Source organism: Phyllobates terribilis, unplaced genomic scaffold (assembly GCF_046119375.1).
Source record: "Phyllobates terribilis strain yellow unplaced genomic scaffold, ASM4611937v1 Scaffold_2__4_contigs__length_985480577, whole genome shotgun sequence".
Classification (NCBI taxonomy): Eukaryota; Metazoa; Chordata; class Amphibia; order Anura; family Dendrobatidae; genus Phyllobates; species Phyllobates terribilis.
In genome coordinates this window covers 481,369,807-481,385,683 of record NW_027362762.1, presented here as the reverse complement: position 1 = coordinate 481,385,683, position 15,877 = coordinate 481,369,807, and the positions used below count along the sequence as shown (strand labels likewise).

The following is a 15,877-nucleotide window of genomic DNA, read 5'->3' as shown; positions in this document are numbered from 1 at the left end:
ACCCAGATGGTGAGTGGCGATGATGCCGTCATTAGCGTCAGCATTCCACTTGCCTGTCTTTTGCAACGCTCTCTGCAGAGAATTAAAGAGGAGGCATTGCAGCCAGAGTATGATGAGATGGATTAAGAAGCTGTAGAGGTCGATTACTCACAGCCCAGCCTCATCTCATCCCAACGTGCATTGGGGGACAATGAGGCAGAGGAGTAGGAGGAGGAAGAAGAACAGGAGCTTGTATCATGCGCTGTAAACGGTAGTACCTGTACAACTGTCATACCGTCGGTTCAGCGTGGGTGGCCTGAGGACAGGGGGGCGGAGGAGAAGGAGAGCATGGTCAGTCGTCATCTTGGTGAGGACACGGAAGTCTTGCCCGTTATAAAGTCAGCCATGCGTGCCAGACTGGTGTTACGCTGCCTTAACCGTGACCCTCGCGTTGTCAAAATGTTGGGTGACAGTCAGTACTGGTTGGTGACACTTTTAGACCCCCCCGCTACAAGGAGAACTTTCACTCTCTTATTCCTGAGGTGGAGAGGTCTACAAAAATGGGGCAGTACCAGAAGGCCCTTGCTGCAGAACTGTTAAAAAAATTCCCATCTGAACACGCTAGCGGCAGAGGTCACAGTTCGTTGACCAACCAAGGCATACAAGCGAGAGAGAGGCAACTCCAATCCAGCAGAGGCAGGGGAACACTGTCAACGTTCTGGGACAGTTTTCTCAGACCCGCCCAGCTTACAGGCCCTGAGGCGCAGGGTACTCTCACAAGGAGTGGAAAGTTTCAAAAGATGGTGAGGGAATACCTTGCCGACCGTACCAGCATCCTCCGTGATTCCTCTGTGGCTTTTAATTATTGGGTATCCAAGCTGGACAATGGGAATGAACTTGCTCTGTACGCCTTGGAGGTCTTGGCCTGCCCTGCCGCTAGCGTGTTATCGGAGCGTGTTTTTAGTGCCGCTGGGGGAATTATAACTGATAAGCGCACTCGCCTGTCAACTGACAAGCTGACCCTTATCAAAATGAACAAGGGCTGGATTGGGCCAGACTGCTCATCATCACCAAATGACAGCAGAGTAACATAAAGTCAAATCCACTGTGTTATTTCGGGAGGTGTATTCACATGCACCGCTTCACACCCACACATGGGTATACGCTTCCTCAATTCGGCTCTTTTATGTTCTTCTCCTTATCCTCAGCCTCCACCACCACTATACCACCAGGGTGACCGTGGTCCGTGTTGCCATTATTGAAAGTTCCTACGTCCTTATTTTTGTCAGCTTTTGCTTGGAAGGCATAAGCAAAGACTGTGGGAGACCCACTCCCCAATAATGGGAATAATATTTTTAAGATGCTGTACTGCATGGCTCTTGTAAGGGACTATATTGTAAAGGATTCCAAAAAGACATGCCAATATCATTAATATACCACTTGCAACAAACTTACTCCCACAAATTAAATTTGTCAAAACAAAAAGTTTTTTTTCTTTTTGATTTGTGATCATATTCTTCACTCTTTAGATAGTTTACAGCAAATATTTGCTGTAAACTAACAGAACTTACACGGTACATTCATAATTCTTTGCGACTAAAAGAATTCCTTTAACAAAGTCGTTCCCGATAGTGATTATACATGCAAGTAATTGTGACAATATTTTCGTCTTATTTGAACATTTTATTTGTTGTGTAAAAAGAGGTGAATAATGCAGAAGATGTATTTCTTCATTCTGTGAGATTCATTTAGGAAACACAATTATTAAACCACATTAAGAAGCTGCAGGGCAGCGGTCAGCGACAGGAGGAGAACACCAAACAGCCCAATGTAGCCATATCCTCCTCTCAGTCTCTTCTCGGGGTCTAGAGAGAAATAAAATATAGTACATAGAATCAGAACAATTAATACTAGCATTTTTAATATTCACATTTAGCCTTAACTAAAGGCCGCATACCCAGACTAATGTTGGCCAAAACCGCTGATATCGACCAATGGTCTACCGTGTATGAGGGCGCCGGCTGATTTATGGTTGGGAGAGATTTCAAACTGCTGTTCACTTTGTTCTCCAGGTAGATAATCCACCGAGCGACGTGTCAGTTGGTGGCTTTCTTATAAAAAGGACAGAAGAGTGCCCAACTGAGCGAGCGCTCCTGTGTATGGGAGAGTCAGCCGAGATGGCTGACGGCCGACAACCATCTATTGTATATGGCCAGCTTCACTGAGTATGAGCAACACTTTCTCACTAGTGCTCTAGACATTGTATAGGTGGCAAAGTTCAGTATTTGCTCATGTTTACCACATTGTCTGGTTTAGACAAATCCTAGAATAGGATAGTCTAAAGGCCCCGTCACACTTAGCGACGCTGCAACGATCCCGACAACGATACGACCTGTCATGGATCGTTGCTGCGTCGCTATGTGGTCGCTGGTGAGCTGTCAAACAGGCAGGCTCACCAACGATCAGGGGGAGCAGCGACATCGTGGAAAGAATCTTTGCACGATGTCCTGCTCCTGGTTACCAGCCTGCTGAAGCAGGAGCAGGCTGGTAACTATGGTAAACATCAGGTTACTAGGGGCACACGCGCTCCTAGTAACCCGTTGTTTATCATGGTTACCAGCCTGATCGCTGCTCCAGCTGGTCACACACAGCGATGTGTGCTGACCAGCGGGAGAGCAACGACCAAAAAATGGTCCAGGACACTTTGCAGCGACCAGCGACCTCACAGCAGGGGCCTGATCGCTGCAAAGTGTCACACATAGCGACATCGCTGGTGAGGTCGCTGTTGCGTCACCAAAACAGTGATACAGCAGCGATCTCGCAAGCGATCTCGCTATGCGAGACGGGGGCTTAAGAAGAATAGTCTGAGAAGTTCAACTTCTTAGACTCCCTGCGGCCAGCTGATATCATTGTGGGAACTGCTGAGTAATTTCCACTACATCTGAAGGAAGGAAACCAAAGCACTGCAGAGCGTCCATAAGCCCGTGGTTCTTCAGATATGGCCAGTATAAAGCCTGGCCCCCTGCTCTGAAGACTTGACCAGGATATACACTGTGTTCCAAATTATTATGCAAATAATATTTTCTCAGATTTTCCCAAATTACCTATATGAATTGCAGTCATTGTAATTTTCCAGTCAAATAACTATTAGAGTACAATTGAAAGGTTTTTGTACAAACTGCCTATGATAACAATATATTTTTAAAAAAATAAAAAACTCAAACTGCACTCAAAATGCATGTTCCAAATTATTATGCACAGCAGAGTTTTCAACCTTTTCATTTTAATAAAGAACAAAAAAATGGTCATTTTTGAAATTATAAGCATTAGCAGGTTATTACAAACTGAAATCAAACAGTTTTCAACTCAAAACTTTATTCTAGGTGATGTTACATTTGCACATAGGACCCCTTGTTCGAAAGGAGCTTCTGAACTCTCTCGTCCATTGAATTTGTCAGGTTTTGGATGGTTTCTGCATGAGGACAGAATACCCTCCCAGAGCTGTTGCTTAGATGTGAACTGCCTCCCGCCATCATAGACACTCCTTTTGATGATGCTCCAGAGGTTCTCAATGGGGTTGAGGTCAGGGGAGCATGGGTGCCACACCATAAGTTTGTCCCCTTTTATGCCCATAGCAGCCAGAGATGCAGATGTGTTATGTGCAGCATGAGATGGGGCATTATCATGCATGAAAATGATCTTGCTGCGGAATGCATGGTTCTTCTTCTTCAACCATGGATGGAGGTACTGTTTGAGAAACTCAGCATACATTATGGAGTTCATCTTTACCCCTTCAGGGATCCTAAAAAGGGCCAACAATCTCTCTCCCCATGATTCCAGCCCAAAACATTACTCCACCTCCTCCTCGTTAGAGCCGTAGCCGTGTTTGCATGGGGTGTCCATCAACCAGCCATCCTCCACTCCATCCATCTGGACCATCGAGATCATTTCATGCATGATAATGCCCCGTCTCATGCTTTTTGGGATGTGTGCAGCGTGAAAGGGATGAGGGGGCCACACATACCAGGATTGGAGAGGGGGGGGGGGGGGTGAGGGGTGCCATGCATACCAGGATTGGTGGTGAGGTGTGCCATGCATACTAGGATAGGTGGTGGGGTGTGCCATGCATACCAGGATAGGTGGTGGGGTGTGCCATGCATACCAGGATAGGTATGAGGGCAGCACATAACAGGATGGAGGAACAGGATTGGGGAGCACAAATACCAGGATGGGGACAGCACAAATACCGGGATGGGAGACCATATACCAATAAAAATGCCCGGAACGGGCTCAATAGCTAGTACCTTTATATCTCTATAAACGTACCTCCAGTGTAGTATCCATGAGCATATGACAAACGGCTGGTCACCCACACTGCGCCAAGAACGGAAGCTGAAAGCTAAACAAATAGGAATATATATATATATATATTATATATTTCCATACACCCATGGGATTTTTTACATAAATGTATAGCTTTACCTAAATTTGATTTCACAAGGACATAAATGGAACAAAATTTAAGAGCCAATTCACGATTATGGATTAGTGCAGCATGGACTGAATACTCTGCAGAGGCCTGCCATGTCTCCTGAGGTCTGTTTAACCCCTTTATAACTAGCCAGCTTTTCGTTTTTCTACCCCTTTTTTTATTTACTTCATGGATACATATGCTCATTTACATTTGTTATAATGATGTAGCAAATGAGTAAAGAAATAATCGTTTTTTTTAAATGGATGCTACTATCATTGACCAAGCACTACCTGAGCAACTTCTGTTGGATGTAGAGTCCGTCTCATGGTACCACGATTGTGAAAGCACAACCAACATTCAAAAGTGACCAAAACATCAGCCAGAAAGCATTGGTACTGAGATGTGGTCTGTGGTCCCCACCTGCAGAACCACTCCTTTATTGAGTGTGTCTTGATAATTGCCAATAATTTCCATCTATTGTCTATTCCATTTGCGCAACAGCATGTGAAATTGATTGTCAATCAGTGTTGCTTCCTAAGTGGACAGTTTGATTTCACAGAAGTTTGATTTACTTGGAGTTATATTCTGTTGTTTAAGTGTTCCCTTTATTTTTTTGAGCAGTGTATAAACCCAGATTGTGAAAAAGAAATGGTTAGAAGAACTGACAGTGTCGAATATTGCATTACTTACTGGAAAGGCTAGGCCGGCAATGAGCTGGAAGATTAGCCAAGCTGGATACAGCTCCAATGTGTTCTGATGTGCTCTCTGGATACAATTGAAAACATTCTCTTTGTCGGAATACATCTGTGGATACTGGAAGGAGAAAGCCGTATGTTCAGAACCAGAGCGACGGCAATAATGAAATGACAAGTTGCCCATTGAAGAAACAATAACTGGAAAGTATACTGACCAAATACTGAACGTGGCCTTAAAGTGATTAACATCAGTTTGCTAAACAACTCAAGTAGTACCTATTATAAAAAAAAATGAATGATAGGTACTCTGAGTACAGCAAAGACGTCGCTGCAACAATGGCAGAAGAGTGGTGGTACCGATAGGATTAATAGGTGTAGATTTGTTTTTATACACTATTGGCTTTTTACAAAAACAAATTAAAGCTCGAACACCCTAACTGATAATTGGGTTGGAACCCCTCATTGATCACTAGACTGAGAGAACCACAATGCAATTCCTATACATCAAGGGGGTTGTCCAGAAATAATATAATCTGTGAAAACCGATGTAAAAAGTGTGTAGCGTCCTTTACCGAGTCCTGCAGCTCAGATAGCATTCAGTTAAATGCCACGATTTAGAAATGAGAATAAGGAGCATTGTAAAGGAATCTTGTACCTTACGGGGTGCCCTATAACATGTCTATACAAAGCGGAGCTGTTCTAATGCCGTGTCCATGAGGCCTTAGATTGCGTGACAGGATTGTGTTACTACTACTAACCAAACAGGTCTTCCCGCTGGTGTGGAAAGCCAGCAGTTTCATGTGTGATGTCAGCCTTCTAGAAGCTCCAATGTTGTGAAAGGACTTGCAATGAACCATGAGTTTGCACAAAACAAGTGTGGTAAAATAGACATCTACATTTTACTGCTGTACAGTCCTCTATTCTCTAATTGTATGTGAATTACAATGGTTTACAATTATTCTGGATGAAGATTATTATTATTTTTTTTTTTTTTAATAATCAGAGCAGATTGCAACAATTTCAGAAAAATTAACATTTCCTCGTGGCTCATTAGGCTGGGTTCCCACTAGGAGTTTTTGGTGCATTAAAAACGCAGTGTATTACAGTTCCAGTAAAGTGGATGGGATTTACAGAAACCTCATGCCCACTATGCTGTTTTTTTTTTTAACTCCGTGTGTACTGACCTGCGGTGCATGTTTGAAGTCTGCAACATGTCAAATTCTCTTAGGGTACGTTCCCACTATAACCTTTTGATGTTGCAGAATTTCTGCACCCATTATTTAAGTTAGGTTACTTGCATTTTTTTCATTGCATTTCTCTTTTGGGCTTGTCATGCTTTAAATAAAGCTACCAGGTATGGCCCCCCTGGTGTGGAGGGGTGTCCATCTCGAGTATGGCCCCCCTGGTGTGGAGGGGTGTCCATCTCGAGTATGGCCCCCCTGGTGTGGAGGGGTGTCCATCTCGAGTATGGCCCCTCTGGTGTGGAGGGGTGTCCATCTAGAGTATGGCCCCCCTGGTGTGGAGGGGTGTCCATCTAGAGTATGGCACCCCCTGGTCTCCAGAAGCATTTATATTTCATAAGACCCTGTTAGGGTAAAGTCACTGGGGTCATGGCAATGATATTTTGCATGCCTACAGAATAAACTGGCTCCTCCGTGCTAGAAACAGCGGCTGGAGGGGGGGGGGGGGGGATAGGTAGGCATGTTTTTCAATACAATCAGTAGCTTCAAGGACCCTCTTATTTCTTGTGACTTGAGAATTCTGAGGTACAGATTTTGACCGTTTATATTGACCAACTTTTGTCTTTCAAGGTTGTCGTCGGGACAATGCAGTAATCTAGTGCACGAAGAGCAATGTACCGAATTTGGTAATTGTATCCAAGCCACGGTGTCTGTCATTTTGGGGTTAGAAATAAGATTGGGGGTTGTTGGGAGGTGTTGAACTAAGAGGGAGAATATGACAGGGACCCACCGAATGTTGACAATACCAACGTCAAGAAAAGGCTGTAGAACTGGACTAGGACAGTGGGCGGAAGCTGGCATGACGGGGGTTTGGAATAGGTGGGGATCATTTATAAGGTCACCCTGGGAGGGGGTCTGGTCTTTTTCCCCCATTCCCAGGGCACAATACAAGTCCCGCCTACTCTTCCTGTGTTGTGAGTATTTTTCACGGGTCACAGTGGCTCTCAGCGTGCTTTAGTATCCTTGAAGTTGGTTATAAATTGGTACGGGAGAGTCAACAGGACTTGGATCCCTCGGTTATAAGTTGTATTTGGGTCTGGTGATTTATGGGACTTAAGACAAAGGAATGTCGAGTCCCGGGTGTGGCGGTTTTACCGTTCTATGAACTCTTGCGGGGGTTTTTGGTGCTCCTGAGGCTCGAGGCTGGGAGTAAGTGGGGTTGTGTTGTTGTGCGTCACCAGATTCTTGTTAGCTTCAAGGACATACATACATACACAGTAATCAAGTGCATTAACACAGAGGGCTATATGCCTATCCCCGCAGGCCTTGAACTAGTGGGAGCAGCTAAGGGCAAAATGTCATCAAGTGAACTACAAACTTAGGGCAATATATGTCTAATATGGGTGCCCTTGACTCATTGGGAGCGGCTAAGGGTAAATGTCATCATGTGCCTGGAAAACAATTAACAATGGAGTGGCAGGGTTATTAATATTAATAATGCCTTAGGAGACTTTTTCTGCTGTAGGTTTTATTTCAATTACTATGCACAAATATTATTTATTTATTTTGTTTTGCTCACTTGTATGGCATCACTGATTCTGCGGCGCTTTGTAGGCGTTGTCCCCGTTGGGGCATACAGTCTAGATTCCCAATATTATGAAAGTTATTTAATGGTCAGTTATTAATATTATATGTATATAGCTTTTAAGAGATAGAGAGAATCTAGACTGGGAATCCAACGGGGCACACACGCATCACTTTTCGGTTGGTAGTGCGTTTAAGAAATTGTTACTGCACAGCTACTGCACATAATAGTGGTTTCTAGAACCAAAAACTGTGAATTGGTGAATTATTAGAACTGGCTGCAGTATAATAGTTATTGAGGCACAGTAGAGGTTATTATGCAGGTATTCACACTGTGGCTACCTCCTTTATTATGGTTTCCTTTCCAAGTTCCCCATTACTGAATGTTTAGTGGCTTATTTCACTTTAGTTACCATACTATCACAATTTGGTAGAGTTGCATTGGGTAAATTAATCTGTCGTTGCTCTGGAATTTTGTTACTTTTATTCACAGACTTTCCAGAGTATGTAGAACTGGCTGATGGCTTTATTAGGCATGGTTGATGGCGGTTGAGTCCATTTAAGGTGTCAAATGGCCTCTTTGGTGGTGGTTTAGGAGTCAGGTGGAAGCTGCAAACAAGTTAAGATGGACTCATTTTAACTAATAGAGGATGTAAAACCTTATGGTGGTGAAGAGGCTCGGCTTTGGTGGCCAGCCTCGAGGATGTTGTAAATGTAACGTCAATCAGGGGCAGGGACGGTGGTTAAGCACAGGAGTGAGGATAATAGGGTCATTGGTGCCCTGACAGTTTACTGGCTCTGCTTGAATGGCAAGTCAGTGCGTGCCGCCCCTTTATGGCTGTCTGTCCTGGTGCTGTTTAAAGTGATGCTTTAAATAAAGCTACCTTGTTTTTGAAACTTCCTGGCCTTTTGATTTCACTTTATTACTATACTTCGATGAGGTTTACATGCGATTTTTACCTGCGGATTTTCTGCATCTAATGTAAGTCTATGGGGAAAACCTGCACAGAAAAACTCAGTGAACCCACAAGAAAAATTGACATGCTGTGGATTTGAAAAAACGCACCACAGGTCAGTTTATGCTGCGTAAATAAGAAGCACATTGGGCATGAGATTTCTAGAAATTCCATCCACTTTGCTGGTACAGTAAGACACTGCGTTAGGGAAAACCTTATTTACCTAATAGGTGCAGAAAACCTGCAACATCAAATACCCAAATACTCATCATAGGAATTTTGAGACCACCATATAAGAAAAAGATGAAACCCCAAGAACATGGTCACATGTTGCGGAAAATTTCCCCTGCGGCTTTGGTCACAACTCTGCAACGTATCCGCACATGTGGATTTTTATTGTGGATTCTACCCTACCCCAAGACAAAGCATTGAATAGGGTGAAATCTTCAATGAAAATCCACAATAAGAACTATGCTACAAGTTTGAAATCTGCACCATGGTTTCGTATTTGTGATTCCCCCCACCCAACGTCTTTTGAAAACCCCATTTACTTGTATTGCACAGTAAATTGCTGAGGATTTGCGGTGTGGAATCCACACCACAAATCTGCGACATGTGAACTAGGCCCAAGAATCAGCAGCTCCTGCTCTGTCAGACCCAGCCACTCCATGCATTAGGCCTCATTCAGATGGCCGTTTTTTTTTCTCACGTATGACAAAAATGGACCGATTTTTTTATTTTTTTTATTTCAGATTTTGAGAAGTCATCAGTTTTCCCCATATGTGGAGAAATAAAAGTTTTCCCACTTTCTCCTTTCTGACATTAGATGAAAAGCGCACTGCACTTGGATGTCATCTGAGTGCGGTTCGATTTTTTTTTTTTCACAGCCCATTAATTTACAGTGCCGATATCGATCTGACCTTCGGATCAAAATCGGACAGGTCTCTTTTTTTTTTTTTTTTTTTTTTAACATTTCCCTCAGTTCAAAGGAAACGAAAAAAATAAATAAATATTGGACATGTGAACAGCCCTATAGACTATTATGGGATAGCATTCGTACAAGTCTGAATGAGCCCTTACAGGTGAGTGATGCAGAGGGAACGTGTAGCTGGTCATAGCTTTCCCTTGCAACATTGGCAGGGATTTTAGTAGCCAGATATAAAAAGGTGTTGTGCATGATGTTTCTTACACAACGGGTCAGTTTTATTAAAAGCGTTCTGATTACAGCCAGTTCAGGCATATCAATTCAATAGGATATTAAATAGCTTGCTGACTGGTGGAGTCTGCCCCATATTGGAGAACACGGCATACTCTATACTGCTAGGTCAGGTATAGCAAATGTACAGTAGAGATAATACAGGCAAAAGATATCTTTGTACAGTGTTAGCCAGTAGATAGAAAAATATTTAGATTTGAGAGTCCTCAGTGGTTGATACCTTTTAATGGCTAACTGAAAAGATGGTAACAGATTGCAAGCTTTCCAGACTACTCAGGTCTCTTCATCAGGCATAGTATACCACAAAGTCTGAATATAACTGATTCTTCAGGATTTGTGTTTATTATATGCCTGATGAAGAGGCCTGAGTAGTCTTGAAAGCTTGCAATCTGTTACCTTTTAATGGCTAACTGAAAAGATGGTATCAACCACTGAGGACTCTCAAAATCTAAATATTTTTTAGTAGAGATAATTGATTACTCCTAAAAGCAGAGTGGAAGAAAATGCCGCATGCTTTCAGCATTTACTGGTGTGTACACCTACATGATCAGGGGTATCTGTACATGCTTATTGGGGAGGTTCAGCAGGGGTTTGTAGAGATTTGGCTAACACTCCACATCCCAGCAGGGGTGCATGCATACCACAGTGTCTGAAAGAAAGCATGCAGGATAAGTGGGTGTAACAGCACACAAAGCCTGCCTGCCTGCCTGCACAGCACAGCACAGCACAATGGCGTGTGATGTCTGCAGAGCACAAAACTACAGCACACAGGTCAGAAACATTCAGAAATGCATAGCAGGACACGAGTGCAATTCTTACAACTACAATACCTTGATCCCAAACTTCTTCCTTGCTCTTCCAACGTTTATCCCAAGGTACATAAGTACAACATAGCTGTAGATGAAGGTGAGGATCACATAGCCAAAATCTTGTGGCAGTATATCTTGTATGCTGCTGGCAGTCATGTTGATCTGGCTGATGCTGAGCTCCTATGCACAGAGGATACAAGACACAGCTCTGGATAAACTCTGGGAACCTGCACTACTCACTGAGAGGAGGAGGAGCTGCTGGACTCCAGCCCTTGCCTTCTTATCTGTGCTGCTATAGATCTATGCTAAAGGCCACAACTGTGCAAGTAGGAAACCCAACGCATGATGAGTCAGCAATACTGCCCTTTTTTTCATTTTTTGATATGTACAATTTCAAAGCTTAAATAATGAGATCAAAGAACACCTAAAGCCTGTCTTGCTGCTTTTTCTCCTGAAGTGTCCAGATGTAAGTGACTGATGCCTCATTCAGACATCAGGTTCTTTGACGTACAGGAAAAGTGGACCGATTATTCTGATCAGTATGATCAGAGTATGGTCCGAGTGTCATCCGATTTTCTTGTACGTGGAGAGAGAAAAAATAAATCTCCACCTTCTACATTCTGAGAGTCCAAGAAAATCGGACCGCACTGTGAAGTCATCCAAGTGTGGTCCGATTTTTTTTCACGGACCCTTGGATCAAAAGTGGACATATGCCCGATATTTTCTGTGGATCACTTGGTCCGAGGAAAAATTGTGAATGGCCCCATAGACTATCACAGGTACAAGTGCTATTCGTGAAAAATGAATGAAGCCTAAGGCTAGTGTCACATGACAGTATTTCTCTCATTCGAGTGGTCTGATTTTTTTCCACACACCCATAGAAGAGGTGAATAGGCGAATGCCATCTGAGTCGGTCCGAGGAAAAAGTTGGACATGTGCGCAGCCCCATAGAATAACATAGGGACGAGTGATATCCTTCAAAACGATGGATAGCATTCATCTGATTTTTAGGGTCGTGTGCTCGAGCCCTTAGGCTATGAGCACATGGCGTCTTTTTCCGGTGGATTTCCCCTGAAAAAGCTCCCCACAAAATGAACATAATGCGCTGTTGTGCACATTTTCCGTCTTTTAAATCGCTTCAGAGTTTTTAAACCCGGAAACGGTTAAAATAAGTGACACGCTCATTCTTCGGGAGGCTTTCCTGCTCTCGGTGTAGCGTTGGCGTCCCTGCCTCCTGCTAGGCAGGGACGCTGTTCCCCTCACCTCTCCGCTCCGTGCCCGGCGTCTTCCTCCCGCTCTGCTGGCAGCGCGCGCTGCTTCCCGGCCACTGTGCTTAGGGCGCATGCGCGCTCCCCCTCTCTTAAAGGGGCCGCGCGCGCTGTGCTAAGGAGTCCCCGGCCAATGGCCGGAGGACCTCACCATATATGAGGCACCTCCTCCAAAATGGAGGTGCCCGAGCAATGTTGTTGCATAGCCTATCACTCTGCTTCAGCCCTCAGGTCCGTTTACCAGATACCTGCCAGTTACCTGCCAGATTCCTGCTTGATACCTGCCTGATACTTGTCTATCTACTTGCATTCCTGCGGTCTGACAGTCTGCCTACCAGCCCTGCCAGTCTGTCTATGGATCTGATTGCCTGCTCACCTGGGAGCGCTCATCTGCTACCTGCCTGCTAGCCTACCTGGAGGCTCTGCCGTCACTTGCTGTGACCACCTGCCTGTCCAGAGACTCTTACCCACTCACCTGGGAGCGTCCGCCTGCTACCTGCCTGCTAGCCTACCTGGAGGCTCTGCCGTCACGTGCTGTGACCACCTGCCTGTCCTGAGACTCTTACCCGCTCACCTGGGAGCGTCCGCCTGCTACCTGCCTGCTAGCCTACCTGGAGGCTCTGCCGTCACCTGCTGTGACCACCTGCCTGTCCGGAGACTCTTGCCCGCTCACCTGGGAGCGTCCACCTACTACCTGCCTGCTAGTCTACCTGGAGGCTTAGCCATCACTTGCTGTGACCACCTGCCTGTCCAGAGACTCTTGCCCGCTCACCTGGGAGCGTCCACCTGCTACCCGCCTGCTAGCCTATCTGGAGGCTTAGCCGTCACTTGCCGTGACCACCCGCCTGTCAAGAGACTGTCCCCGTCACTTGCCGTGACCTCCTGCCCTTCTACCCAGAGACTGTCCCCGTCACTTGCCGTGACCTCCTGCCCTTCTACCCAGAGACTGTCCCCGTCACTTGCCGTGACTACCTTCCCGCCTACCCTGGGAGCCACCCGCTTCCTTACAAGGACTGCCCCTTTGTATCGTTGCTCAGAGGTTCCACCTCCCAGACCCGTTACAGTTTGCTCGGGCCATGGAACCCGGTGGCACCCAAGCTCCCTCGCTCTCGGACTTGTCATGAACTTTCCCGTCAGAGGTCCCAACAGGAGTCCATCCTGAGTCATCTGTGTAGTGTTAACTCCCGCCTGGACACATTGTCTACCTCTTCGGGAGCAGCCTCCACACGCACACTTACTACCCCGGCACCGCTGCAGCCCATCAACACCATGGCATCTCTTCCCGGTCCCCGCCTCTCCGCTCCTCCTCGTTTTGGCGGAGATCCCAGCCAGGCACGGGGCTTCATTAACCAGTGCACACTGCACTTCGAACTGTTGGCACACCAGTTTTCCACCGACCGAGTCAAAGTAGCCTTCATCATGTCCCATTTCACGGGAGAGGCACTGGCTTGGCTAAATCCTCTATGGGAGAGAGGAGACCCCCTGGTGTCCAACCTGCCAGCCTTTCTCACAGCTTTCCGGAAAGTCTTCGACGAACCAGGACGGAAGACCTCATCCGCATCATCTCTGCTACGCCTCCGTCAAGGAAATCTCACCGTGGGCCAATATGCCATACGGTTCCGTACCCTTGCTTCGGAGCCGGACCTGGGATAACGACGCCCTGGTGTCTGTCTTTTGGGAGGGTCTGTCCGGCCGTATTAAAGATGAACTCGCCGGTCGGGACATTCCTACCACTCTCGACGACTTAATAACTCTTGCCACCCGGATAGACATCCGGTTCCAGGAGCGCGCCAAAGAGGTCACCCGTGAGAGGAGGTTTCCACGTCTAGCCCCTACCTTCCAGAAACACGTCACTTCTCCCATTACTCCCCAGGCGCACTCACCCGAGCCTATGCAGGTCGACCAGACCAAGATGGTCAAGACCCGTCAAGAGTTACGCCGAGCCGAGGGGAGCTGCTTCTACTGTGGCAGTAAGGAGCACCAGATCCGTTCCTGCCCGGAGAGGTCGGGAAACGCCTGTGTCTAGGATCGCTCAGAGAGGTCGTCCTAGAAAAGAGTAAACCCTCTCCATCTCTGTTGCTGTCGGTCTCTATCATCTGCGGGGAGAACCGTTATTTTGAACTAGCCCAAATTGACTCTGGAGCTGCCGGAAATCTCATTTCTCAGTCCCTGGTAGAGAAATACCGTATTCCCACCAAACCTCTAGCTGTACCCTTATCTGTTGCTGCCGTAGATGGGGGCCTCTTACCACATCCCATCCAACTCATCACCGAATCCATAACCCTGCAGGTGGGAATGCTGCACTCAGAGAGCATCTTCTTTCATGTTCTGCCTGGACTCTCTCACGCCCTCTTGCTAGGCCTACCTTGGCTTCAGAAACATGCACCCATGCTTGATTGGCAGACCGGAGAAGTCCTTCGCTGGGGACAGGACTGCCATAAGACTTGTTTAGTTCCCGTCCATCCTGTCCGTCCTTCTCCTACCCCAGCTAATCTACCTGGACTTCCGATTCCTTATTGGTCTTATGCGGACGTCTTTAATAAAAAGGAAGCAGAGACACTACCTCCTCATAGACCATACGACTGCCCTATCGACCTGTTACCTGGTACTACTCCTCCCCGTGGGCGTATTTATCCTTTATCCGCTGCTGAGACCCGGTCGATGTCCGAATATATTGAGGAGAATCTGGCCAGGGGATTCATCCGGAAATCTACCTCCCCGGCGGGAGCAGGCTTCTTTTTCGTCAAAAAGAAGGACTGCTCTCTCCGTCCCTGTATAGACTATAGAGGCCTTAACCAGATCACGGTGAAGAATAAGTACCCCCTTCCGCTCATTCCGGAGTTATTTGATCGTCTGAGGGGGGCTAGAATCTTCACCAAACTGGACCTCCGTGGGGCGTACAACCTGGTTCGTATCCGTCAGGGGGATGAATGGAAGACGGCATTCAACACCCGGGACGGCCACTATGAATATCTGGTAATGCCCTTTGGTCTCTGTAACGCTCCTGCCGTCTTTCAAGAGTTGGTCAATGACATCTTCCGGGACCTTCTCTACTCCTGCGTAGTGGTGTACCTGGACGACATCTTGGTCTTCTCTCCGGATCTCCAGACCCACCGGACGGACGTTCGTCAGGTCCTGCTCAGGCTCAGGCAGAATCACCTCTTCGCTAAATACGAGAAGTGCCTCTTTGAGAAGACCTCGCTTCCGTTTTTGGGCTACATTATTTCTCAGACCGGCCTACGAATGGATCCAGAGAAACTGTCTGCCATCGAGAAATGGCCTCGACTGGAGGGGTTGAAGGCCATTCAGCGATTCCTGGGCTTCGCCAACTACTACCGCCTCTTCATACCACACTTCTCTTCCCGGACTGCCCCAATTTCCGCGCTCACCCGTAAGGGTACTAATCCCAAAGAGTGGCCGCCCGAAGCAGAGGAGGCCTTTCTTTCTCTAAAACAGGCCTTCTCTTCCGCCCCGGTGCTGCATCGCCTGGACGGCAACAAGCAGTTCTTCCTGGAAGTTGACGCCTCCTCCTCTGGAGCCGGAGCGGTAGTTACTCAAAAATCATCTTCCGAGAGAATGGTAACTTGTGGCTTCTTCTCCAAACTCTTCTCCTCTTCTGAGCGCAACTATTCCATAGGAGACCGAGAGTTATTGGCCATCAAACTGGCATTGGAGGAGTGGCGTTACCTACTCAAGGGGGCTCTTCACCCGGTAA

General features: G+C 46.5%; 1 protein-coding gene across 1 annotated transcript; it reads right to left on the bottom strand.

The window, feature by feature from the left end:
* Window positions 1–1,641: 1,641 nt before the first annotated feature.
* LOC141252830 (glutathione S-transferase 3, mitochondrial-like) lies at window positions 1,642–11,201 on the bottom strand. Its single transcript, XM_073670588.1, has 4 exons — window positions 10,916–11,201; window positions 5,144–5,266; window positions 4,306–4,378; window positions 1,642–1,844 (listed from the first exon to the last, which is right to left on the bottom strand). The coding sequence occupies exons 1-4, from the start codon at window positions 11,048–11,050 to the stop codon at window positions 1,744–1,746; spliced, it is 432 nt and encodes a 143-aa protein (XP_073526689.1). The 5' UTR covers window positions 11,051–11,201; the 3' UTR covers window positions 1,642–1,743.
* Window positions 11,202–15,877: the final 4,676 nt, after the last annotated feature.

Coding starts and splice junctions, on each gene's coding strand:
- LOC141252830 (XM_073670588.1), bottom strand. CDS start 11,050: ATGACTGCCAGCAGCATACAAGATATACTGCCACAAGATTTTGGCTAT. Junction 4,379..5,143: donor TTGCCGGCCTAGCCTTTCCA/GTAAGTAATGCA, acceptor CTATTTGTTTAG/CTTTCAGCTTCCGTTCTTGG. Junction 1,845..4,305: donor TCATGGATACTACACTGGAG/GTACGTTTATAG, acceptor ATTTCTCTCTAG/ACCCCGAGAAGAGACTGAGA.